This window comes from Lepidochelys kempii, chromosome 2 (assembly GCF_965140265.1).
Source record: "Lepidochelys kempii isolate rLepKem1 chromosome 2, rLepKem1.hap2, whole genome shotgun sequence".
In the NCBI taxonomy this organism is placed as follows: Eukaryota; Metazoa; Chordata; order Testudines; family Cheloniidae; genus Lepidochelys; species Lepidochelys kempii.
In genome coordinates, this window is record NC_133257.1 from 182,423,464 (window position 1) to 182,448,636 (window position 25,173).

At 42.4% G+C, this 25,173-nt stretch overlaps 1 protein-coding gene across 13 annotated transcripts in view; it reads right to left on the reverse strand.

The window, feature by feature from the left end:
• BBS9 (Bardet-Biedl syndrome 9) overlaps positions 1-25,173 on the reverse strand; it is a 439,570-nt gene that overhangs the window by 147,483 nt on the left and 266,914 nt on the right. For all 13 annotated transcript variants that reach the window (XM_073332918.1, XM_073332919.1, XM_073332921.1 and 10 more), the window contains one exon: positions 1,739-1,849. In XM_073332918.1, coding sequence (XP_073189019.1) covers positions 1,739-1,849 — 111 coding nt within the window. The remainder of the gene's footprint in view (positions 1-1,738; positions 1,850-25,173) is intronic.

Consider the following 25,173-nt stretch of genomic DNA (forward strand, 5'->3'; position numbering starts at 1 on the left):
TCCTCCCCTTCCTCCTTGTACAGCAGCTGGCCATGGAAGGGTGGCCGTGACAGACTGCCACCAGCCCACGAACAGCGGGGCTAGACTTGAGGGGTTGTGGTGGGCCACTGCGGCAGGAGCGAACTGGAAAGACTGCTGTTAACCCTCCCCTGGAAGGGGGTGAGTGTGGACTTGGGGGCACTGCCGGAGGGCAGTGTCCTGAAGAGGACGCCGCCGAGTGAGGAGCAACGCGAGTCCGGACGCCACCAGGGCAAGGGACGGATGGGACACCGCCAGCAGAAGCTGCCCTGCAGAGGACAGAGCTAATTCCCAAATGTGCCAGCAGGAGGTGCCGCAGGGGTGAGTCCCAACCCTGTCACAGTATCTATCCACATATCGCCATTTAGGCTAGGTCTACGCTACGGGTGCTGCAGTGGCACAGCTACAGCACGGCAGTTATGCCGCCGTAGCGCACATGGTTCCCACAGTTGTGGACAGGGGTTTTCACCGTACGCAATCCACCTCCCCAAGCAGCAATAACTACGAACTATTTCTTCCATCAACCTGGCTGCGTCTACGCTGGGGGTTAGGTCGGCTTAACTGCAGTGCTCAGGAGGTGTGAATTTTCCACATGCCTGAGCGCCATACTATGTTGACCTGTCTTGAGTATAGACCAGGTCTTAGCCTTTCAATTCCTGAGTGCACTTGCCATTCTTCTTCCCCGCCTTCATCATCCATTTAGATTTGTGCCATGACACCATCCTGGTAGTATGAATGTAAATTTATTTAATTCTAACATTCAACTTTCAATACAATGCTGTGGAGAAAAGTATGAATGACCAGTACACATTTTAATTAGATACCATACATATGTGTATACTAAAAGAATGCTGACATGTTTGTCCCACTTTAAAAATCCCCATTCTAAGCAGATCTCTCAGTATTACCTTTCTGATGAAGTAAATTTTACCTTGTTTTAAAACTACACATAAAATAATTCATTAAAAAGAGTTGATTATATTTTAGAGAAACCTGAAAATAAATACAATAATAAACAAATCACGTTTAGGATCTCCTATGTTTAGAATGACTGATCATGAGAAATACGCCACTTAACAGGAACATAATTTAGTAAATAAAATGGAAAGCATCTTATGGGGCACTTTATTAAACTACAATGCATTTGTTTACCATTCTTACTCTCAAAATAAGTTAAGAAAATGTATCACTGTATGCAATATATTTTATATCCAATATAATATTTTTTCTGAAATTCTAGGAATTCTTCCCACAAACTGTAAGTAATGACCAAAGTTTAATCAATTGGCACTACGTCCCAACAATAAAAACCTTAATTAAACTGAAATATCCTAACCTGCATTTCTACCTAACCTTCAACTTTCAGAAAGGAGGTCAGGTTTAAAGTCCTCAGCTACCTCATACATATCGTGTTGTAGCACCAGATCTTTTCAATTCAGGGGAAGTTATTCACCTCAGCTAGAAGTCTCTACTCTATTGCCAGCAGTTCTGAAGCAAAAAAAATCTGAAGAATTATTGGACTCCATAAAATTATCAGATTTGATTGAACCAGGAAAAAATTAAAAGTATTTCTAGAAAAGTGCTGTTCATTTACTAACCAGAAACTTAAAAAACATAACTGGAAACACCTCAGTCAATTACTCCTTTTCCTACAGACACAAAGTATGAGTTAGATTTGTTCTGTATTCGAAATACAAGTGAGTAATTTTCCTTCTCTTACCAGTTTTGGATTTCTGCTTTGTGAGGTGCCTGTGGTTGGTAAACATTGTTGTGGAATCCTGTACACCTGTCCTTTCCTCCAGGTCAGATTCTTGGATGGGAGTACAACCACCTAGTTGAAAATAGAATAGAATACCTTCATGTGGTGCACAGGCAACCAGAGCATGAACAAGAATAAGAGATAATAAACAAAGTGGCAAGAGTCCCAAAGAATGTATAAAATTGGAATGGTCTGCAGTTTAACCCTGGGTGAAAAATACTTTGAATAGAAAACGAGCTACCACCATTCTGTTTAGTATATTGATTATGCCTTGGTGATTCCTCACTTTACTCATTTGTGCCATGTAAGGAATGTTTTAAACTTATAGCATAAATAAAACTCACTTTATACAAAGGATAGAAATAGGTCTTAGGAGGAATTGTGTCAAGTATCACATCGCTGGAAACTGGTATAGTAATAAAATTCTACAGTGAGCAAAGCCTGCAAAGACCATTAGTTTGCAATCAAGGCTGTCTCGGGATGATATTTTTTGGATGTGTGATTATACACACTGATTTTCAATACTTTCTACTGTAGCACCAAGACACATAGCACTGCCCAGCACCATACTGCCATGAGGGATGCTTGAAGTCAGAAGTGATCCCAGGATAGGCTGACATAATTTCTCTGCTGGCTCACACTTGTCTCTTCTTTAGGGAAACTTGAAGAAAGCCAGAAAACAAAGGAGACGGAGACACCACAAGCTGAAGGGAGGAGGGGCAGAGCAATGGAAATAGGACTATGGGAGAAATATACTTCCACATTTCACATTTCCTTGCAGGATGTGTGTGGCTAAAACAGAAATGAACACCCATGCATCATCACAAAGCACTGGATGCACACATGATATCACACACAGCAAGCACTATCCTTTTACATTTCAACACCATGTCCTTGATTATAAAGATGGACCAACAGCAGAGAGAAGGTGAGTATGTGCATAGCTAATAAGATAGCATACAGCATGAGTGTTGAACATGCTGTTTGTTGTTTTCAGTAGAAAGCTACATGAGCAGCTTCCATTACGCCTGTAGATCTGGAAGAAAGGAAGAACTTATGAAGTTACTGGGTTTTTACCCCAGCTCAGAGATGGTGGTCTTAAACTTTTCTCAGGGCAGAAGCGATGAATATTTTATGCATTTTCTCTTTTAATGCAGCTGTGCAGGCCTCTCATTTTGCTCAGCAGCTTCAAGTCAAACACTTGATCAAAAGTCCATGAAAGGCTTTGTGCTTAACTGCAAGCATATGGTCACCAGCTTAAAGTTAAGCTTTTGCTTAAGTGCTTTGAGGGATCAATAAATGTACAATACACTCTCTGAGTGGAAAATTAGTGCCCTCCCGAGATCACCACTAGCAAGCAAACAAACCTCTTCGCCTGGTGTTGAAAAATCATCCTTTATTGTCTACTGAAAGTGTGCATTTTTTAAAGCATCATATTAACTCCTAACTCAAAACAACAAAGATACTTACTGTATATGATACATTTCCACTGTTGTGAAGAGAAATGTTTTATTCCATGCCCCATGAATGGGATACCTGATTTGTGGCAATATAGCATCTCTCTCATTGCAAAATAAAAATAAAGCATTTGCAAAAAATTAAATATGCCAGTCCAGTGGCATTGGAGAGCATACTGCCTGGCACAAGAACCAGCCTCTCCAGCAACTTGGAGACCCCTGCTTTTTAACACAGTGAAGATCAGTAATATCAGTTGGTGTAAATCAAGATGGCTCTGTTGAGTGAAATAAAGCCATGCTGATTTACACCACTGGAAAACCTGACCCAGCATTTTTGGTTTTCAGGAACAGGAGAAGGCATGAGCTACTCTACCCCAAATATGCCCTGCCAGCCGATTTGTGATGTGTCATGGACTCAATAAATAGTTTCAGAGGTGGCTGAATCTCCTATCCTTTCAGTTCAGGGAGGAGGTTTGGGTGCTGGTGGTAAACCTAATGTGAAAAGAGAGGTATTAGCACAAGCAGAGATTCCTAAAACCTCCCACCTTTTGTTTTGTGGTGGATAGCAAATCTGATAACAGGAAATACGAACACTATGATATGTTAATATATTGCAATACATTGCTACCGAGTAACACATTGTTAAATATAAATATACATCCATCTATCCAATGAAAATAAAGTATTTGTTAATCTCCAGCACATCTAATCCCATCTGCAAACTCTGACTGTAAAATGTAAACTATATAACTCAAAGAATTAGAAGGTTTCAGAGTAACAGCCATGTTAGTCTGTCTTCGCAAAAAGAAAAGGAGTACTTGTGGCACCTTAGAAACTAACCAATTTATTTGAGCATAAACTTTCGTGAGCTACAGCAGAAACTATTCCTCTAACATTCAAATTAGGATACTTGTAATTTTCGTTCCTCAGATAAAATCTATCCTGTTAAACACTAATTTGTAAACACATGATAAATCATTCAAGATCAATACAAATAACAACCTGAGAGTGGTATCATGTATTAAACATTGAGATTATGAGTGAAAAATCATATAACCCATTAGTGCATATTGGGTTTCTGGAGACAAAAGAACTTTGAAAAGTTTGCTCTAAAAACTGAAACTCTATAGGTTATGTGGCCTTGAGAATTAATGGCTTTTGATGCCAAACTATTTCATTAGTCATTAGCACTATTTTCCAGTTGATGGTAACTGAATCAGAGTCGGAAAATGTCTATTTGCCCTTAGGCACCCCATGCTATTGGTTGGAAGGAAGCGGGACTTCCTGCTCTTGGTTTTGATGTCAAAGGTTTGTTAAGATTTACTTGTCAACTGATATTGTCAAAATGTACCAGCACTAAAAGCAAAATTCATTTTTTCCATTACCTTACTTTTCTGATAGAGAACAGTGAGAAATGGAATTTCACCATTTAATCTGAGGGACTGCATAGGTTACACACAAAGCAAACCATCTCTGAAAGAACTGGAAAACATACTATCAGCCTCATTTACAACACAAATTCAATATATTCCCTACTCTTCAACAATTTGTAAGTATACCAGTATTTATGTTGGGTCACTTTACCTGCTGTTTTATAAAAACAAGACATTATTACAATATTGTAAGTGTAGACACTGATCACAGCTGTACAAGACACAAACAAAAACATGGGGGTGAAATCCTGGTCTCACTGAAGTCAATGGAAGTTTTGCTATTTACTTCAGTAAGGCTGGATTTCACCCCTGATCCTTAAACTAAGGAGCATTTAAGTTAAAGATCAGACACCACAAAAGAGGGAGATGCCACTAACTCTGAAATTTTTCTCCACACACTGCGATGATGGTGGCATTATAGGCATTATATTAGTGAGGTTTACAATTTGCTCAGCTCATGAAAGAAGTGTATTTTCAGTAGGGATTTGAATGAAGACAAAGTGTGAAACTTGTGCATCAGGAAGGGTAGAGAATTATACCTCAGATTTCTCAGAAGAATGAAATGACAGATGCACTGAGGTTGGCATCACTGAAGGAAGGAAGAGGCAAGATGGGGGAAAAAATTGAGAATTTCGTTCTTCAGTATGTTAGAGTGCTCAGGTCTAATAAATGGGTCAGCACTCTGATCACAGTAGCCTCCATTAGTTTTCCCAGCAACGGCTGATTGAGGAAATAGGGAAGAAGTAGCTAAACAGACAAGGAAGCTAGGTGAGTTAAGGAACTAACTGGCCCATCAGCTGATGAGCTTGATAAAAAAGCAGGAACAAAGCATCAGGATGTGGGAGGATAGTGCTAACTGTGCCCACGCTGAAGGCCATCCCAAGGAAGACAGATCTCTTTTCCTCACAGGGCCCTGATGAACAGGGGCTGAAGTTCACAGGGAATAGGACTGGTGTGTTGCACTGTGCAGGTGTTGGTGAAGGGGAATAAATTATACAGAGTGGACACTAAAAGAGGAGCAATTCCTGGGGTGGCCAAGTACCAGGGGAGGGGGAGTGCGACACCCACCATATCACACAATAAGAGATCAAATTTTTCTTAACACATAAAAGAGATCTTCTGTAGAATACTATGGTGCTCCACATTTCCAGAACCACTGAACTCTATCGCCACAAGAATACATGGCTTTCTGTCTGCCATGGACACCTTCAAGAAAGGAGAGGTGTCCACCCTGGTAAATATTAATTTTGTTTCAATGTTTTAGATACGTTATAAAAGACCCCGTATTAACAAGTGTGTTCTGACATATGATGCTGGCATTTTCAAGCAACTAAGAAAGTCCCATTGAAATTCAATGGTAGCTGGGCTCCTGTCTCCCTTAGGAACCTGTGAAAATCCCAGTCTGAATGCATACATACTATAAACTGACTTTCTTTTGTTTCTCTATGGTTTATCCTGCCTCCCTACCATATGGATTCAATTTCTACTGATTTTGGCACTAATGCTCTCTGTAAAAATATCTAATGGTTTGCGTATTAGATAGCTGTACTTTGCTTGTTATATGCATCCTTACTATGAGCCTTATCCCATCCCTGTAAAAACCAAGATGGATTTTGCTGTTGGCTTTAATGGCAGCAGGATCAGTCCCTTTGTATTTCCTGGAGACAGGAGGGAAACGTGTACTGCTATATGGTTACTGGGAAAATTTTCAGAAGTGCCTACATAGTGTAGGAACCTATGTCTCATTTTCAAAAGCAATTTAGGCATTTATGAGTCTAAATCTAATTGACAATACATAGGATTAGGCTCCTAAGTACCTAAAATCACTTCTGAAAATGAGACTTAAATGCTTTTGAAAATTTTACCCAATGTCAATCCTGTGTCAAAAAAATACTTCATTTTTATGTATACATGTGCTAAAAGGAATACCATTTTATTCATAAAACAAATTTTTTAAAGTAGGGATTTAACTCATTAACACTAGTTAACAGGGGTCTTTATTAAAGACTGAATGTGTAATGCTGCTATGCTGTGGAACCAAATCCTTGGATTATTTACAGATTTGATTGGATAAATTTTTCATGTAACATATATTGTTCTTACCACAAGCAGAGTAAATCCACCTAGAAGCTACATGTCTATACCTCCACTCACACAGGACAGAATTATTAATGTATGGTGTGTCTCTCTGCATTTCAAAATGGAAACGGTCCTGCTCTAAATTTCACTGAAGGCCATGGTAGTCATTCAACTGACCTGAAAGAGAGCTGGATCAGGCCCCACATGCACGGTGGTGAATATACGGATTAAACTGCACTTGATTCAGTTTTTACTCTTTGGAAACATTTTTCACTCCACAGGGCAAATATCACCAAACTGAAAATATCATTACACCTCCAAGTCCTTCACACCTTTGGACTGCATGAGTGCTAGTCAACACATTTAAATCTGATAAATCTTAATCTTTACATTCAGAGAGTTATCTTTAAATTGTCATGTTTCTGTGTGTCCCTGCGTTGTGAGTGCATGTTGTTTCGGGGTTCCCACTGATCATCTATTTTAGCAACCTACTATTATGAACTTTTATCCATCCCAAGGACTGAAAAAAATCATAGTAGCATAATCATTCACATCCATTGATAATTATTTAAGTAAATTATATCAAGCAGAAAAGTGAGCTATTTACCAAAAAAGCAAGAACAGCATATAAATCTCACAGATTGGAAGTGATCCAGGTTGAGAAGTTCTCCAGATGTCAGTCTATAAACAGTGCTTTATGAAATGAATTTCCCCATTAACTGTTGGCAAGAACAGCACCTAGAATATGTTATTGCATTATGACCCACTCTTCCCCCTTTTCTGTGCAGCTGAATTCTTGTCTGACACCTCAGATCTTTTATCAGTTGTGATAAATCCAGCACTTTGGGCACGCAAACTGTGGTCAGCAAAATTGTTTGTTAGGGTACGATGTTACGGCCAAGTAATTGTGAGCTTTCTTCACTGAAGGAAATGAGACTGCTCTTGTTTATTTTCACTACATCTGTTTTTGTAACACATTTAGTTGGAAAGAGACACCCCCCCCGCCCCAAGGAAACCTAAACATATGATATCTATTTTTTCTTTAATTGAAGTACTGATAGTTTTGCTACGGGGTCCTATCACAATGTTTTTACACGTTAATATGGTTCTTAAAGCTCAAAAACAGGAAAACAAAAGTAGTAAACAGCTGTAGAAAATAAAGGAGCTTCGCAGGAATGACTATTTGTGTTTCCTCTTTCTTTTCCAGTTGATCAATATCTAAACCTTCATCAACAAAAAGTGCAGTCTATTATCCTCCAGCTAGATCTCCTCTTCACAGCACAGAAGAACAATCTTTGATATTTGGACATGTTCTATTATTTTAAATTTTCACATAGCTATTAAACTCCCCAAAACAGACAAAGTCAGAATCAAATCTCTTTTCTGGAGGTTTCCATTTCTACTCTTACTTCTCTTCTGAATTCTCCTTCTGAGATTAACTCTTACAAGAGTTCTTACAGAAGGGAGAAAAAAAAATGTTACACATTCAGTCTCAGTGGCAAGAAGGCCAGCACATGAGGCAAAAGCTCTGTAAAAAGCAGATCTTTCCTTTCTATGAACACCACTGGAGATAAACTGAATAGCAAAACTATTTCACAGAAGAACTCCCAAAGTTCTGGGCAATTTCATATTCAATTACTTGTAGGCCTGCCTGCAAAACAGTAATCCTTCTCAAAGTGCAAAGAAACTGCAGTTTTCAATAGTGTTATAGTCTAGGTGCCATTGATGCATTAAAGGGTTCATAATGGTCACTCCAGTTGCATACTGTTTGGGGAGCAGAAGAGAACAGATTGTTCACTCTAGAGATTTCCCCTTTTCAGCATAGTCTCTTTGCAATTGTAAAGAAACAGAAAAAGCATGGGAAGCTTTTGCAAAAAGATTTTTATTTATTTAAAGATAGTTTTACATCTGCCTAATGGAAAATGGTCTTCTCATCAAGTTTCAGTGAGGGAAATGCTAATGGAATAGCTGATTAATCAGTTAAGTACTGCAGAACAAACCAAATTCAGACAAATTAATGTTTTTTCCACTGTTCCCAAATGATTCATGGAAAATGTTTCTAATTTTTGTGCAATTAAAACATTCTGCTGAGTTAAATATATAGTCCTAAATTACTGTGGACAATCTAAACACATCCCCAGTTGGGAATACACTGTGAAATGGTTCTGCTGTTTCCTTGTTTCGCTGGTTTGTTCACTGATTAACGTAGCCTGTACTAGTAGTTTTGGTAGATGGTTCTGTAGAAAACTGAGGCCTGGTCTAAACTACCAAGTCAGGTTGATGTAAGCTGCCTTGCATCGACCTAGTTGTGCATGTGTCTACACTTAAATTTGACTCCCACTGGTGTAAGCAAGCACTGATCCATGGTCAATGTACTGACGTCAATTCAGTGTGAGACTGTGTTAGCTAGATTGACCCTAACAGTCCTCCAGCAGCTGTCCCACAATGCCTGACATTGACCACTCTGGACACAAATGTGAACTCCACTGCCCAGTAACATAGACCTGAAGCCCTTCCACACCCTTTAAAACCCCCCAAATTTTTGAAATGCCCTTTTCTGACTATCCACCTTGGCAAGCACATCTAGCAGCTCTTCATTGTTGTGTGCAACTACCCAGCTAACTATGCTGGCTACACGCTCCAGACGCGCTCTGGCCTGGCGCAGACAGGAGATATTGGGCTCTCCTGGGCCTATGGGAAGATGTGGCTGTGGGGATACAGCTATGGACCAGCCATAGAAAAGTGGACGTCTACAAGCAGGTTGCATGGGGGAATGCAGGAGAAGGGGTACAACAGGGATCAGCAGCAGTGCCATGTGAAAGTTAAGAAGCTGCAGCAGGCATATCAGAACGTCAGGGAGGACAACAGGCAATCCGTTGCCAAGATGCAGACCTGCCACTTTTACAATGAGTTGCATACCATACTTGACATGCGACCGGGGGATCCTACTATGTTACGAGCCAAGACCTTTGAGACTCCACTGCAGTCCAATCAGTCATGGCAGTCAAGCATGGGCAAGCCTGATTCAGGGGATGGAGTCTCAGGTAAGTGTATTTCCCATTGCAGTGATGTACTAAGGATGCCTCCAACTTAACAGGACACCTCTATCAACTTTTCCTTGATTTACTCATATTAAAAGATATAGCATTATCTCTTTTCAATCCGCTGCAGAGTTAGGTGGGGGCTGGTAAGGCCATGTGGACAAGTTTATGTCCTTTTGAGTCCTCCTTACAGATTTCAATACACTTTCAAGGAGGTACTCTGCAATTCTCTCTCAAAGTTTCTAGGGACAGCAGCCTTATTTCGTCCTCCACTGTAGGACACTTTCCCATGCCAGTCAGCGAGAACTTCAGCAGGCACTATTGCAGTAAACCGTCTAGCAGCATCAGGGCCCAGGTGACATTGGAAAACCAGGAGCAGCTGAAACATGATGCCATTACTCATTGCCATTGCCCTGTACTCATAGATTCATGTAACCAAGCAATTGCCTCCTCACTTCTCTAACCTCTCCTGGGTCATACTCACCACGGCTGGCTCTGAAGAGCAGAAGTGTCAATAAGCACGTCTTGTTCAAAACTTTAGGGAAGGGAGTTCTGAATCTTAAGTTTCGCTTACTGTTCTGGCTATACTGACAATGGTACCTGTGTGTGTTTTATCTGTAGCTGCTGCCATTGAAGCCTTGAGGGATTCCCTCTCCACAGCTGCAGAATGCCTGACCCAGATGAGGAGGAGAAAGAAGAGGACTCAAGATGATCTGTTCAATGAGGTCCTGCAAGCCAGTGCTGCATCAGACCGTGAGCAAATGGCCTGGAGGTTGAATATTGTAGACAGCCTGGAAAAGGAAAGAGTGGACAGGAGAAGGGCCCAAGAATACATAGGTGCTGGAACTGGCTTGAAGTGGTTTCCATCATATGCAGGGTTTACAGCTTGGTTCAATGGCTCTCAGCACCCCCACCATACAAATTGTTCCAGCACCCCTGCAAGAGTACCAACAGGAAGAGGAGAGGGAGATGAATCAAGACATAATGGGGCTTCTCTGGCATCAAATACAGATGCTGCAGACTCTTGTGGACCTACAGATTCAACAGTCATGGGCTCATCTCCCTTTGCAGTCTATGGAGAACTCCATTTCAGTACCTCCTTACACCATCACCCCTATATTTCACATGGCACCGGAGGCCACATCTCTATCCCTTCACACCAGGGGCCAATAAGTACAATTTCAGCTTCACATACACTGACCTGAGAGAGCCACAGTTGTTACATGTGTAGCTAAAATGGACATGAATGTTTCTTCCCCTTATTAACTACAGTTTCATTAATTTAGTAAGTTTTAAATGTATTTGCTTTTAAATTGCACAGATTTTTCTTTGGACTGATTTTGTTACTCAAAAAAAATTCTATTCTTTGAAAAATAATTCATTTTTATTAGTTCACAACATATGCTGCAGAGTGCATAGCGGTACTGAAAGCACCCACTTGGTTTTGCACAGTGTGACACAACTCATAGGATCAGTGACAAACACAGGGTAATAATTATAAATGTATAGCAAGCACCACAGAATTAATACATGCATTGACAGCGTTATATTTATAGATGTACACCAAACACCACACAATTCCTAATGCCCCTCAAACTGCAGAGCCAGGTAGAGCACAGTCCACCACACCACATTACTGTGGCTTGCTGTTAAAGTACTCTTCCAAAGCCTTCCTGAGCCATATAGCTCAGGGTTGAGCCAGTAGCATAGCTGGGGGGCAGCGGCCGCTTCCCCCATCAAGCAGAAGTGGCACCTTTTTAATTCTTTGGCGCCTTTTAAATTTTTACTCCCCGGCAGCGCTCCGGGTCTTGGGCAGCGGGTCAGGCAGCGCTCCGGGTCTTTGGCAGTACTTCGGCGTCGGGTCCTTCACTCACTCTGGTCTTTGGTGGCATTGTGGTGGCGGGGAGGTTGTCCTTCAGTGCTGCCAAAGACCGGAGCGAGAGAAGGACCCGCCGCCGAAGACCCGGAGCGCCGCCGGGTGAGTACTAGTGGGTGGTGCCTTTTTTTATCTCCGCTCCCCCTGTTTTCTCCACCTGGCTACGCCACTGGGTTGAGCTCTTCTAATAGCCCTTGTGTCTGGCTGTTCAAATGCAGCAGAGAGCATCTCCACCTCCACCCTCTATCCCGGCGGCAACTTTCCTCCCTTTGCTCCACAGATATTATTCAGGACACAGGAGGCGGCTATAACCATCAGGATTTTTTTTTCACTTAGATCCACCCTTGTGAGTAAACAATGCCAGCATCTCTTCATACCATCAAAAACAGATTCAACTTCCAAGCCGGTAGCTGAATCTTTCCTTCGTGCTCTCTAGCTGGCCAGCATGCAGCTTCATTAGCCAGAGGGGCAAGAGTAGGCTGAGTCCTTCAGGATCACCACTGGCATTTCAACACCACCAATGGCAACCCACCAGTTGGGAAAGAAAGTCCCCGCTTGCAATGTTCTGAACAGTCCTGTGTTCTTAAAGATGCAAGCGCCATGCACCTTCCCTGACTAGTCAATACTGATGTTAGTGAAGCATCCGCAGTGATCCACCAAAGCTTGCATAACCATAGAAAAATAACCATCTGTTTATGCACTATGTGGCCAGGTTGACTGGTGCCAAAATAGAGATATGAGTGCTATATATCGCTCCACTATAGTTCGGGAACCCCACTGCTTCAGATCCATTCACTATGTCCTGCATGTTGCCCAGAGTCACAGTCCTGTGTAGCAGGAGACCATTAATGGCCCTGAGCACTTGCATGACAATGGCCCCCACAGTGAATTTTCCAACTCCAAAATGATTTCCCACTAACCCGTAGCAATCTGGTGTCGCAAGTTTCCACAGTGCAATCGCCACTTGCTTCTCTACTATCAGTGCAGTTCTCATTCTGGTGTCTTAATACCAGAGGGCTGGAGTGAGCCTGGCACACAGATCCAGGAATGTCGCCTTGTGAATCCAGAAGTGCTGCAGACACTGCTCGTCATCCCAAGCCTGCATTATGATGCGACCCAAACAGTCAGTGCTCATTTCTCAGACCCAGAAGTGGTGCTCCATGATCTGTAGCTGCTCCATAAATGATACCAACAACTTTGACTTGGTTCTTGCTATGTTCCACAGCAATCTGGCCTCCACAAAAATTGTCATATTCCCTGCTGATTTGGCTGTATCAGAGGATTGTACATTCTGTGATTGCAATGCTCATGAAAATAGTGCAGAAGTGTGCAGGCTCCATGCTTTTGTCAAATATGGCAGGCAGCAAGGAGGGCCATGCGGGTTCATGCAGTTTTTTTAAAAAGAGAAATTAAGAGATATAGATGACATTATGGGATGGAGAAACTTGCATGATGGGAAATTGACCCCTTGCTCCCAGTCTCACCTGCGTGACTGTTGAGGTTGGATAGTGGGAAGATAATCTACATCCATCATGCGAGAGCCTGGCAAGTTTGTATGATGTGCAGATGTATTTTGGGTACAATGACTTCTTTTGAATTCATAAGTTGCCTCAACCTGTAACAGTGCAGGGGATTTTGGCAGAAAACTCTCTTATGACAGCACATATGCTGTTTAAGTCGTCAAATCCTCTTGGGCATTTTTCTAGGAAGAGGTTGAGTGCATGTGGTATGCAAGTAATAGGAATGGCATTGGGAAATGCCACTAAAAACTGATCTAACAGTTGTTTTCATTAAAGAAGCATTATGGGACATCATGCAAAAAACTCTCTCAAATCAACTTTCTGTAGTACCCTTAGTAAAGCATCACTGAGAGTGGAATAATTTTAACCTACCTAGCCATTCAATATCTAGCAAAAGAAGTTTCTTACTAGCTCTGAAAAAAGGATGAATAATGATAGCTCCCTTCAGCCACATAAGTCTGTTGTTTCATCCAACAATGCATTCACCTGACAATCATGCACTGCTTGGAAAATAAGTTCTTTGTATTCTGGTCTGAGCTGGGGAAGGTAAATATTTCTTAGTTGTGCAGGACTTTGGGAAGAGTCCCACCTTTTTTTGTGTAATGGCATGAAAAATCAGTTTACAATGAGGCCTTGTCAAGGGGAATATCAGCTCAGACAATAACTCTTGACAAATGCCAGCATAAAGCTCTCACAGTATCCTTCAGAGTGCACTGTCTGACACAAACATCCAGTTTTTGTTGTGGTCTGGGACTCAGGCCCTCCACCTTTATTTTTAGAGTGCCTTCTCCCCCAACTATATTTTGTATTTAGCATAAATGTGTCGGGCTTGTTTCGTAAATGTGAAATACTATGGAAAAAGAAGTAATAGAATATTACTGCCAGCAAATTCAATGATAACGGATTTTCAGGGGATAACTTTGCTCATTCAACTATGTAAACCATACTTGATGGCTGTATTTTGGGGGGGCTAGGTGGGGGGAACAAGGGAAAGGTCAACTTTTTTAGTAGTCTCCCATAATAACTTTTATACCATGAAGGTCTAGCTTTTTGTAGTATATGTACACTATATACACACACACACACGTGTGTATATATATATATATATAAAGAGAGAGCATGCACACACAATTTTGCTGGCTAGCTGCACTACAAAAATGGCTGGCTAATACACACACATAGTAAATTAGTGCTTCTAATTTTCTGTTTTAACCGAAAGACACTGATCAAACATGTCCAATACAAAACAAATATAACCAATATACACTCGAAAAACTCTGGTAATGGTTACTTGTATCTAGGGGATTTTCTACATTATGGAGGTGTGATTTCTAAAGCACATTAATTAGTCTGTGTAAACCCTGCTAGTATGCAATAAAGATTTCCTAGTATGCTTTAATATATTGCTTTTTGTTATTATGTTAAAGCGCACTAAGGAATACTACAAAGCGATTACTCGTCATAGTATATACAAATAGAAAGCCCTGAAAAACCAAGATTATCGAAAATCTACATAAAGCTCAAAAATTGCTTAAAATAAATACCCCAAAATGAAGATAACCCCCACCCTCAAAACCAGAAGTCTTAACAATAATTCAGAAATTTCCTTTCTAGCATCCATCTCTATACTGCTTCTACTGTCGTCTCAAACAGTATACAAAATATTACTTCTTCTCAATGTGAGAATCAAATGCTGCATCACTTCTTCCTACAAGACTTTTCACCATAAAAAATTCAGGGGATGGCAGCTTTTTCTTTTTTCTTCTGATTTATATCATCATCATCACTTGGCTTCTCAGCATACTTATATGTCCTCCCTTGCATGCTGCACTAGAAAGACAACACTTGCAGAAAGTCTAAATTCATGACTTCTAAATTCTCCTAGAACTATTAACATGTACTTCCATCTCACTTAGAATCTGATTACGCATAGTCTACTTTGCATTGCATCAGTGTCAAGGGACAAACAGTATGGCTGCTAAATTAGGGAAGCACACAATGCCAAATCATGCTATTCAGATCACTACACAAGAACAAATTCATATGTTAATTTGGCCTGAAATAGCCAGAATTTGGTGACTTTCTGGGCATGTTTGATGGGGTATTTGGTGGGCTGAGAGTATGAAGGGGTGGATAAAAGTTTCTGTAAGGGTATGTCTACACTAAAAAATTAGGTCGAATTTATAGAAGTCAATTTTTAGGATGTGATTTTATACACTTGATTGTATGCCTCCCCACTAAGCGCATTAAGTCAGCGAAGTGTGTCCACAGTACCGTGGCTAGAGTTGACTTTTGGAGCATTGCACTGTGGGTAGTTATCCCACAGTTCCCACAGTCTCTGCTGCCCGTTGGAATTCTGGGTTGAGCTCCCAGTGCCTGATGGGGCAAAAACATTGTCGCAGGTGGTTTTGGGTACGTCGTCAGTCGCCCCTCCCTCCGTGAAAGCAACGGGAGACAATCGTTTTGCGCCTTTTTTGCGTGTAGACACCATACTGCTGTCAGCAGACGGTGTAGTAGGACTGCTAACTGTCGTCATCCACCACTTCCGCTGCAACTCTGCTCTCCTGGTGCCATGAATCCACCTCGCATCATTCTGTATAAATATCTATTCTCGTGGCATCCGTAGTCATCCACCGCTTCTGCTACAACTCTGCTCCCCTGCAGACGACATACCACAGCAAGCATAGAGCCCGCTCAGCTCACTGCTGCTGTTATGAGCATTGTAAACACCTTGCGCATTATCCTGCAGTATGTGCAGAACCTGCAAAAGCAGGCGAGGAGGCGACAACAGCGTGATCACAATAGCGATGAGAACATGGACACAGACTTCTCTCAAAGCACAGGCCCTGGCAATTTGGACTATCATGGTGGTAATGGGGCAGGTTCCTGCTGTGGAACACCGATTCTGGGCCCGGGAAAAAAGCACAGACTGGTGGGACCACATAGTGTTGCAGGTCTGGGATGATTCCCAGTGGCTGCGAAACTTTCGCATGAGTAAGGCCACTTTCATGGAACTTTGTGACTTGCTTTCCCCTGCTCTGAAGCGCAAGAATACCAAGATGAGAGCAGCCCTCACAGTTGAGAAGCAAGTGGCAATAGCCCTCTGGAAGCTTGCAACGCCGGAACGCTAATAGTCAGTCAGAAATCAATTTACTGGAGTGAGTAAATCTACTGTGGGGGCTGCTGTGATCCAAGTAGCCAATGCAATCACTGAGCTGCTTCTATCAAGGGTAGTGACTCTGGGAAATGTGCAGGTCATAGCTGATGGCGTTGTTGCAGTGGGGTTCCCTAACTGTGGTGGGGCAATAGACGGAACACATATCCCTATCTTGAGACCGGACCACCTTGGCAGCCAGTACGTAAACTGCAAGGGGTACTTTTCAATGGTGCTGCAAGCACTGGTGGATCACAAGGGACGTTTCGCCAACATCAACGTGGGATGGCCGGGAAAGGTGCATGACGCTCGCATCTTCAGGAACGCTGGTCTGTTTGAACAGCTGCAGGAAGGAACTTATTTCCCAGACCAGAAAATTACCGTTGGGGATGTTCAAATGCCTGTATTTATCCTTGGGGACCCAGCCTACCCCTTAACGCCACGGCTCATGAAGCCGTACACAGGCAGCCTGGACAGTAGGAAGGAGCAGTTCAACTATAGGCTGAGCAAGTGCAGAATGGTGGTAGAATGTACATTTGGACGTTTAAAAGCTCGCTGGCACAATTTACTGACTAGGTTAGACCTCAGTGAAACCAACATTCCCATTGTTATTGCTGCTTGCTGTGTGCTCCACAATATCTGTGAGAGTAAGGGGGAGACGTTTATGGCGGGGTGGGAGGTTGAGGCAAATTGCGTGGTGGCCGATTACGCACAGGAGACATGACCCACCTCCTTCATGTATGCTGTGGTTATCGTCAGGTGGTGAGTGGTGTTAATTGCTCCTTTTTGACCCAACATTGTGGCGAGGATATTTTCTTCTAGCTTGTCAAGGCCAGGGCTTGGGTCATCAGGCCTAGTGGGTAGTGCCAGAGCCAAGGGTCAGAAACCAGGACCCAGAGCCAAGTGTCGGAGCCACAGTTGGAGGTTGGAGCCTGATCTGTTGTAACAGCCAGCTGGGGGATCCACCTAATTGTACAGGCAACGTCCTAGTGTCCCCTGCAGGCTTTAGTAGTATGCCTGGACCAATCAGGGACCTTGGAAGCACTGCCAATCAGGCCCTCTGTGGCAACCAGCTTTTCAAAATACAAAAACGGGACACATGCAGGAGCCCTGCCCCCCTCAGTGGCCCTGCCCGGTGCTCCTCCTCTTCCCCCTGCAGAGGCCCTGCTACCTGACCAGGCCAGAAGCTGGAGCTGGGCAGTGATAAGAGCCACCCAGGGAGCCTGGGCTGCTGTGGGGAGCCCTGGACTCTCCACCTGCCCTAGGTGGGGGGCCAGGGGCACAAAAGCAGAGCCCGGCCCATGTCCCCACCCTCTGAGGCACACTGCACAGGGGAGGTGGAGGGTCCAGGACTCTGGGGTTCCTTATAGCAGCCCACGCTCCCTGGGCATAGGTGCTTCCGCAAGGGATGCTGCCGCACTCCCAGCTTTAAGTGATTTCTATTATATACAGGGTTTGCAGTTTGGTTCAAAGGCTCTCAGCACCCCCACTATAAAAATTGTCCCAGCATTCCTGTTCCTGGGCGGCTCTTACTACTTACTTACTACTGCCCAGCTCTGGCTTCTGCCCTGGCCAGGGGGCAGGGCCTCTGCAGGGAGAAGAGGAGGAGCTGTCCCAGAGTCATTCAGCCAGGGACTAGAAATGTACATTTTGGGACTGTCCCACCTAATTGGAGACAGGTGGTCACCCTACTCACAAGGCTCACCACTGCAGTCAGTGGGAGCCCTGGAATCCCCTCCATCCAGTGGCTGAGCAGCTCTGAGGGGGCCCCCGCCATCTGTGGCAGCAGGGAGCTCGGGGTGGGGAGGAGGGGTACCCTGCCACCTGTTGTGAGTGGGAGCTCTGGGGTCCCCTGCCCCACCTGCAGGGGCTGGGCTGCTGCAGGGTCCCCTCACCCCATTTCTTCTCATCCTTTATCTTGATGTGTAATTTCTCATGTTATAAAAGAAGGTAGAGCTGTAACATTTTGCAAGTCAAATATGTCCTCCTCTGGAGCCTGATCTAAAGTCCCCTGAGGTCAAAGGAAACATTCCAACTGACTTCAAGGTGCTGTGGATCAGGCTTGGGGGGGAGAAGAAGGAATCTGCCTGACAATATATTTAAATTAATGCTCAGTTAAGATGAACTTACATAACTCTTAAAATCTCATCCCAGGTCAGCATACGCTCACGTTTTCAATGTCCCTGATAGCATGTGGCAGGATGTGTTGTATGTTAGATGCTCATCTGGTTGCACAGATTGTACTTGAGGAAGAAAAGGATATCTGCATGCAAGTATGAAAAAGTCAGAAAATAGCCCTATAGTGTAGATGTTGAAGTGCGAGGACATGAACTAATTTTAAAAGCTTTCAAAGGGTCTAAGAAAACATGGTCAGTGTGAATTTACTTTCTTTTCCTTCCCTGTTTCCATTGGTTTTCTATCATCAGACATGATATATCGCTAATTTCTCTACCATAAAACTATACAAAACTCCAAAGCCTCAAATTACCAGCCTTCTACATTAACTGAGGCCAAACTGTAGCAAATATGTACCTTTTTTAATGGCATAATTACAAATTAGTCATTTTTGAAGAGCAATGATTTTCAGTTCTTTGCTTGGAATGAACTTGGTCCTTTGGAGGCTTCTGTAGCAGTGGCCAATAGGTTCATCCTCTGAAACATCTCATTCTGAACTAAGGGGCCAGCACAACAGTCTACAGTATTCTATGACAGACCAAAGGGACACAGAGAGTTTCTCTTGTTTCCTGATATGAAATGGTCAGTGGCTCACTCTGCATCTCAGGTCAATATGCTGAGTTATGTAAAAAAATAAAGAGAGTTTGAAAGAGGCTTGTTTCATACGTCTACTCAAAATACCAAAAAGATTCAATATATTGCAGATCATCAGCAAGCTTGACTGAAAGGCAAAGTTCTATTCAAGAACACAGCATCTGTAATACATGATGACTTGGACTGGTATTTAGGCAGAGTTTTAAAAAATCATCTTCTCTCATATTTGTCCCTTTGATAAATGGTTGGAAGTCCCATTGAATTAATGGGAGTTCTCCCCCCTATGTCAGAGAGGAGAATTCAGCCCTCAGTGAGTGAAAAAATAAAATATGACCAGAAAATGTGCTGACATTCAGAATGAAACATGGTGGTAGCTAGACTCATGTGAAAGAAGAGCTGCTAGGATTAACAAACAGAGCAAGACTTTCAAAAAGTGTGGGACTGTTTTAAATGATGTGAGTTTTGTGCAATGTGAGAAATTATAAATAGTAAAATTATGTCAATCAGATTTGTTAAAATGCCCATCTTGTGTTACAAAACTGCAGTTTTTTTTAAACAGCAAACTTTGCAGTTCTGTGAAAATATTGGCTTTGTCATCCAGATGCAAGTGTCTCAGATTAGTTTCTTTGAAGTGATGCACAAGCAGGAGGGAAAGCATGCATGATTTTTCATTTTTGAGCATTGAGGGGAGTGGAATTGAAGAAACTGGCAGGAAGTAGTAATGTTACCAATATATAGGAAGGGACATCACTAAAATTCTCAAAGCAATAGACTCATGACACACAGGAAGCTACTTTCTGATTTGAAACCATGTTCATGCTAGTGAAAAGAGACATGTAAAATGTATCAAATCATTCTGCACACCATAAACCCCAAATTCAAACGTGGCTTGAATTTTTGCAGTCCTTTTTATTTTGTAGTGACAATTTAAAAAAGGATCTTCTGGCTACCATCTCATATATGATTTTAACTGATCTTATAGGTTGTACTCAGACTGAGACCACATGACTGAACAATTTCATCCTTTTGCATCATTTCTGCTGTGACACACTATGTTTTTAGAGAAGGAAAACAGTTTTGATTACAAGCACATTTTTGTGAAAGATAGTAAACATTCATCATCATCATTTCTTGTTATTTAACATATGTATTGCAATAGCACGTAGAGGCCCCAGAGAGGTCGGTGCCCCATTGTGCTAGGTGCTGTACATATGTATAGGTTATCTGCACCAAAGAGCTTCCAATCTCAAAAAGGCAAATTTTGACAGTTTTAGCAAAGGTCTGATTTCTGTTTTATAGCTCCAGTCCATTATTTCTTTCAGTTAGTAAAATAAAATAAAAAATCCTGAACAAAGAGCTAAAAGCAAGTCCTGGAAAACCAAGTAGCTGAATTAAATGAATTATACGAACATATGGCATGAAAATAGCTGGAAAAGAGCATCTCTTTACTTGCTCTGTCATTTGTTCAATTTATTTTTCTTTTGTACAACAGAGGCGCTGTCAACTTTATAAAAGTTGAAGCAGTACAGTAAATCCTGTGTTCCCCCCATACAAAAAGCCACTTTGTCTCATTCTTGGCATTTTATTATAAAAACAGAGATTGCTTTACCAAACTGTGCAGGTTGTCTTGTATGGAGCTCTCCCTACATATCCTTTATCTCTTTGGGACTAGTAGATGTAAATTCATTTGGTGACATTACCAAGTTAAACCACCCTCTCTTGTCTGAAAAGATCAAGGTCAAGGCTTTCTAAAGTGGCTAGAGATTTGGGAGCCCAACTTGAGGCACTTTAAGATGCCCGATTTTCAGAAGGGGTGTGTGCAACAGTGTGTGCAAATCAAGGTCCTTTAAGATGTTTCAGATTACACACCCCAAATCACTAGCCACTTTTGAAAAATCTTGGCTAACAATACTATATAGGACACTTGCTTGGCTGAATAATTAATAGGACTGTCAATCATAACAAAACAAGAAAAAATGTCTTGGCCTCAAGTCAGTTTTCCATTTGGCTCACACATGACAATAATTGTATTTCATTAGAGAAATGTAGGGACCACTGCTTTGTTTTTGGCCTGGATTTCTGCCACTAAAGTTGAAAAGCAAAGTTGTGAATAGAAGAGGATATGAAAAGTCAGTCAGTGAAAGTCAGAGAGAGCAGAACTCCTTTGGCTAAACAACAGTAAGGCTAAGATTTTGTCACAGATATTTTTAGTAAAAGTCATGGACAGGTCACGGGAAATAAACAAAAATTCACAGAAGCCTATGACCAGTCCCTGACTTTCACTAAAAATATCCTTGACAAAATGGGGAGGTGGGTTCAGCACTGATTGCTGCTGGGGCTTGGGGTTCCTCGCCGCTGCGGTTAGTGGGACCTCTGGAATCCACTCCGTGCAGTGGCTGAGCAGCTCTGGGGGGCCCCACCATCTGTGGCAGCAGGGAGCTCTGAGGGGGTATCCTGCCACCTGCAGTGAGTAGGAGCTCTGGGGTCCCCTGCCGGACTCCTTCTACCCGAGCAACCCTACATAGAAAAGGGCAACATTTGCTGATTGACAAAGCGAAGATTCTCTCTGACTGGAAATGACAGGTCACAGAATTTAAATCTTAACTTCCCTACTAGTTTAGAATTCCTTATCTTTTATTGATCCCACAGTAAATGTTTGGAAGAGAAGCTTTTGTTCTAGATCTCATTAATCTATTTTAGTACTAAGAGTAGATTAGCCAGGATATTATACTGTATGCCTCATACATTCCTTCACATAGCTATGACTTACAATATACACTGAAACTACATTGTGATCTCATTTACGTGCAAATCAGTAGACACAGAGGATCAAGTTATCCACACGGGAATCAATTTTACACAAGACATTGCTTTTAATGTGCTGGAAAAGGGATCAAAATACAAGGTATTTTTTGGCAGGAAAAGACCCACAGTTTTTCTGAAATATCGGGAATCTATTGTACAGCTGACCTGAAAGAACAAGTTCCCTACAAATTTTATGCCTTGATCACAGATTAAAATGATGTGGGATATGGCCCAAATCAGAAAAGAAATTGGTTTCATATAGTCCTCCTCATACTCAGAGAGCTTTACAAAGTAATTAGTTAAATAATGCAGTTCCTTTGTAGGAAACAAGGCAGACATTATATGTTACTATACAGCAATAACTCTTCGTTATAAGAACCTGTTTTACTGTTAGAAGGAATTTTAGTCCCGAGATCATTGTTATCTCTTATCTATAACTAGCAACATGATTATTATATAGATCTGAGCAAAAAGGACTGGTTTAACATTTTATCACGAAGACAGCTGGCTTGAATCTACTTTCACTTTCACCAGTGTACTCCAATTCATTTCAATGGAGTTACTCCGGACTTACATGGGAGAAGACCCATCCCATCACCTCCAACAGCACGGCATACATCTTGACTATAATCTCAATGTTGGTTGTATTATCCAACTACTAATTCAAGAAAGAATGCCAGTGTAGAATGCCTATTTGGCTAAATAATAGCCCAACATCCACAGAGGCTATATCAGTTACATAAAGCTCATCAGTTTTAGAGTACAGACTGAAACAGTAGTAGCCAATTACACCTCTACCCCAATATAACGCAACCCAATATAACGCAGGTTCGCATACAACGCAGATAGCTCCTACAAGCTGCTCTGAGCAGCGTGTTAAGGGTGCCGGGTAGAGGCAGAGGGGTTGGATAAGGGGCAGAGGATCTCGGGGGTGGTCTGGATAGGTACCCCCAGGGGACAGGGTCTGGGAGGCAGGAGCTGTGGGGGGGCACTTTTGGGGGCCCCGCAGTCCCAGAGTGGCCCAGGGGATTAGCGGGGGGCTGGGAGCAGCCCGCTCTGCTTCCCTCACCCTGGCCCCAGCCGTGTCGCTCGGGGAAGGAGGCTTGGGGGAAGGGATTCCCCCCGCACTCACCAGCAGTGGCAGAAGCGGAGCAGCCCAGCCCCAGCCCACTCCACTAGCTCTTAACTGCGGCGCTCAGCTTCCCACCACCGGTGAGTGCAGGACTTTTCCCCAACCCCCGCCCAGCGACATGGCTGGGGCCAGGGCAAGGAAAGCGGAACGGGCTGGGGCTGCGTCGCTCCGCTTCCCGCCGCCATTGAGTGCAGAGGGCGTCCTTTCCCCAATCTCCCCGCACCCATCGGTGGCGGGAAGCAGAGCCCCATGGCTGGGAGGTGGGGAGTGGAGTGGGCTGGGGCCATGTTGCTCCACTTCCCACCACTGCCGATGAGTGCCTGTCAGTGGGCGGGGGCATGGATAGGGGTCAGAGCAGTCAGGGGACAGGGAGCAGGGCAGTTGGGTAGGGGGTGGGATCTTGGGGGTGATTAGGGATGGGGTCCCTCGAGGGGACAGTCAGGGAACAAGGAACAGGGGGGGCAAAGCAAGTTCGATATAACGTGGTCTCACCTATAACGCGGTAAGATTTTTTGTCTCCCAAGGACCCCGTTATATCGGGGTGAAGTATACTTTAATTTATTTAATAGATTCATAGATTTTAAGGCCAGACGGGACCATCATCTAGTCTGACCTCGTGTGTCTCTTCCCTGAATTCATTCCTGTTTGAACCAGAGCAGATCTTTTAGAAAAACTTCCAATCTTGATGGAGAATAAATCACAATTCTTGGTAAGTTGTTCTAATGGTTAGTCACTGTTTAAAATTTGCACTTTATTTCAAGTCTGAAATTATCTAGCTTCATTTTCTAGCTATTCGATCTTGTTATATCTTTGTCTGCTAGATTGAAGAGCTCTTTATTATTAAATTTGTTCCCATGTAGGTACTTATGGACTGTGATTATCTAGTCTGATCTTATACATAGGCCATGAAATTTTACCGAGCAATTCCTGGATGTAGCTCAAGCACCCATCTATTTCTAATAATATCTATCACCAGGCAACAAGAACTCAGAACTTAAAATGTAGCTGATGGGATTTTTTTTTTAGGCTTAAAAATTTATTTGCAAATGTATGCAAATACTACAAAAGGGGTACCTATCCATATCCTCGAGGAACCCTGACATAACTTTAAAATACATCATAAAAATACTCTTAGTGCAGGAGTAAAACTTAATATAACCCACTACCAAGTAAGCCAGACAACTTTAAAATGATTTTATTTGCAAAAAGAAAAGGAGTACTTGTGGCACCTTAGCAACTAACCAATTTAGTCTCTAAGGTGCCACAAGTACTCCTTTTCTTTTTGCGAATACAGACTAACACGGCTGCTACTCTGAAACCTTTAAAATGATTGTTCATAATATTTATCACCCTCTAGTTGCACATTTCCAGCCCAACTATCCATTTGAATTGAGGCATCCTTCGTCATTCCATACACATCAGATTCTCTCTTTGATCTCCAGTGGTAAATTTAAGGGCTGAGTAAATGTTCTTTGAAATGCACAGCATGGCACAGCTGCTTATTGTTACATGGAAGACAGTATGTCATTAAAATGGAAACTCAATTAATATAGTGGAACATCCCCCTAATCACAGCCCAACTTTGAAGTTACACCACTTTCAATGATAACTCTAATTTACAGTCAACTAGTTTTCTTCAAGTGCAACAACATTCAGCCTTCAGTTGAGGTCAGAATTAATAAAGCACGCCTTTCATCAAAACACCGAGAACTACTGGCAATGGACTCTGCTGTGGTATTTGAAGTTATAATATACTGCAAACACCCAGCAGAGGGGCATCCTCCCATGTTAATCACATGAAACTCATCAAGTCTGCGGTTTTCATCATTCAGCTGAAGGTTTTTATAGCTCTACAAGAAATTATTTTAAAATTAATAATGTTAATTTAACCACACATTTATTTTTTTTTTTTTTACTACCGAGTGTTTCAGCAACATTCTAATTAGGGAAGGGTGAACTAAATCTTTGCCCTGAACTGCAACTGAACCAAATAAAAAATATTGAGATTCAGATTTGTTCAGCTTCTCACCCTCACCCTTCCTCCCACCCCTTTTCACCCTCTCTCTCTACTTTGTGGTTTCAGTCAGGAGTAGAACTACAAAAGTATAATGAGAAAGGCTATTCTTGATG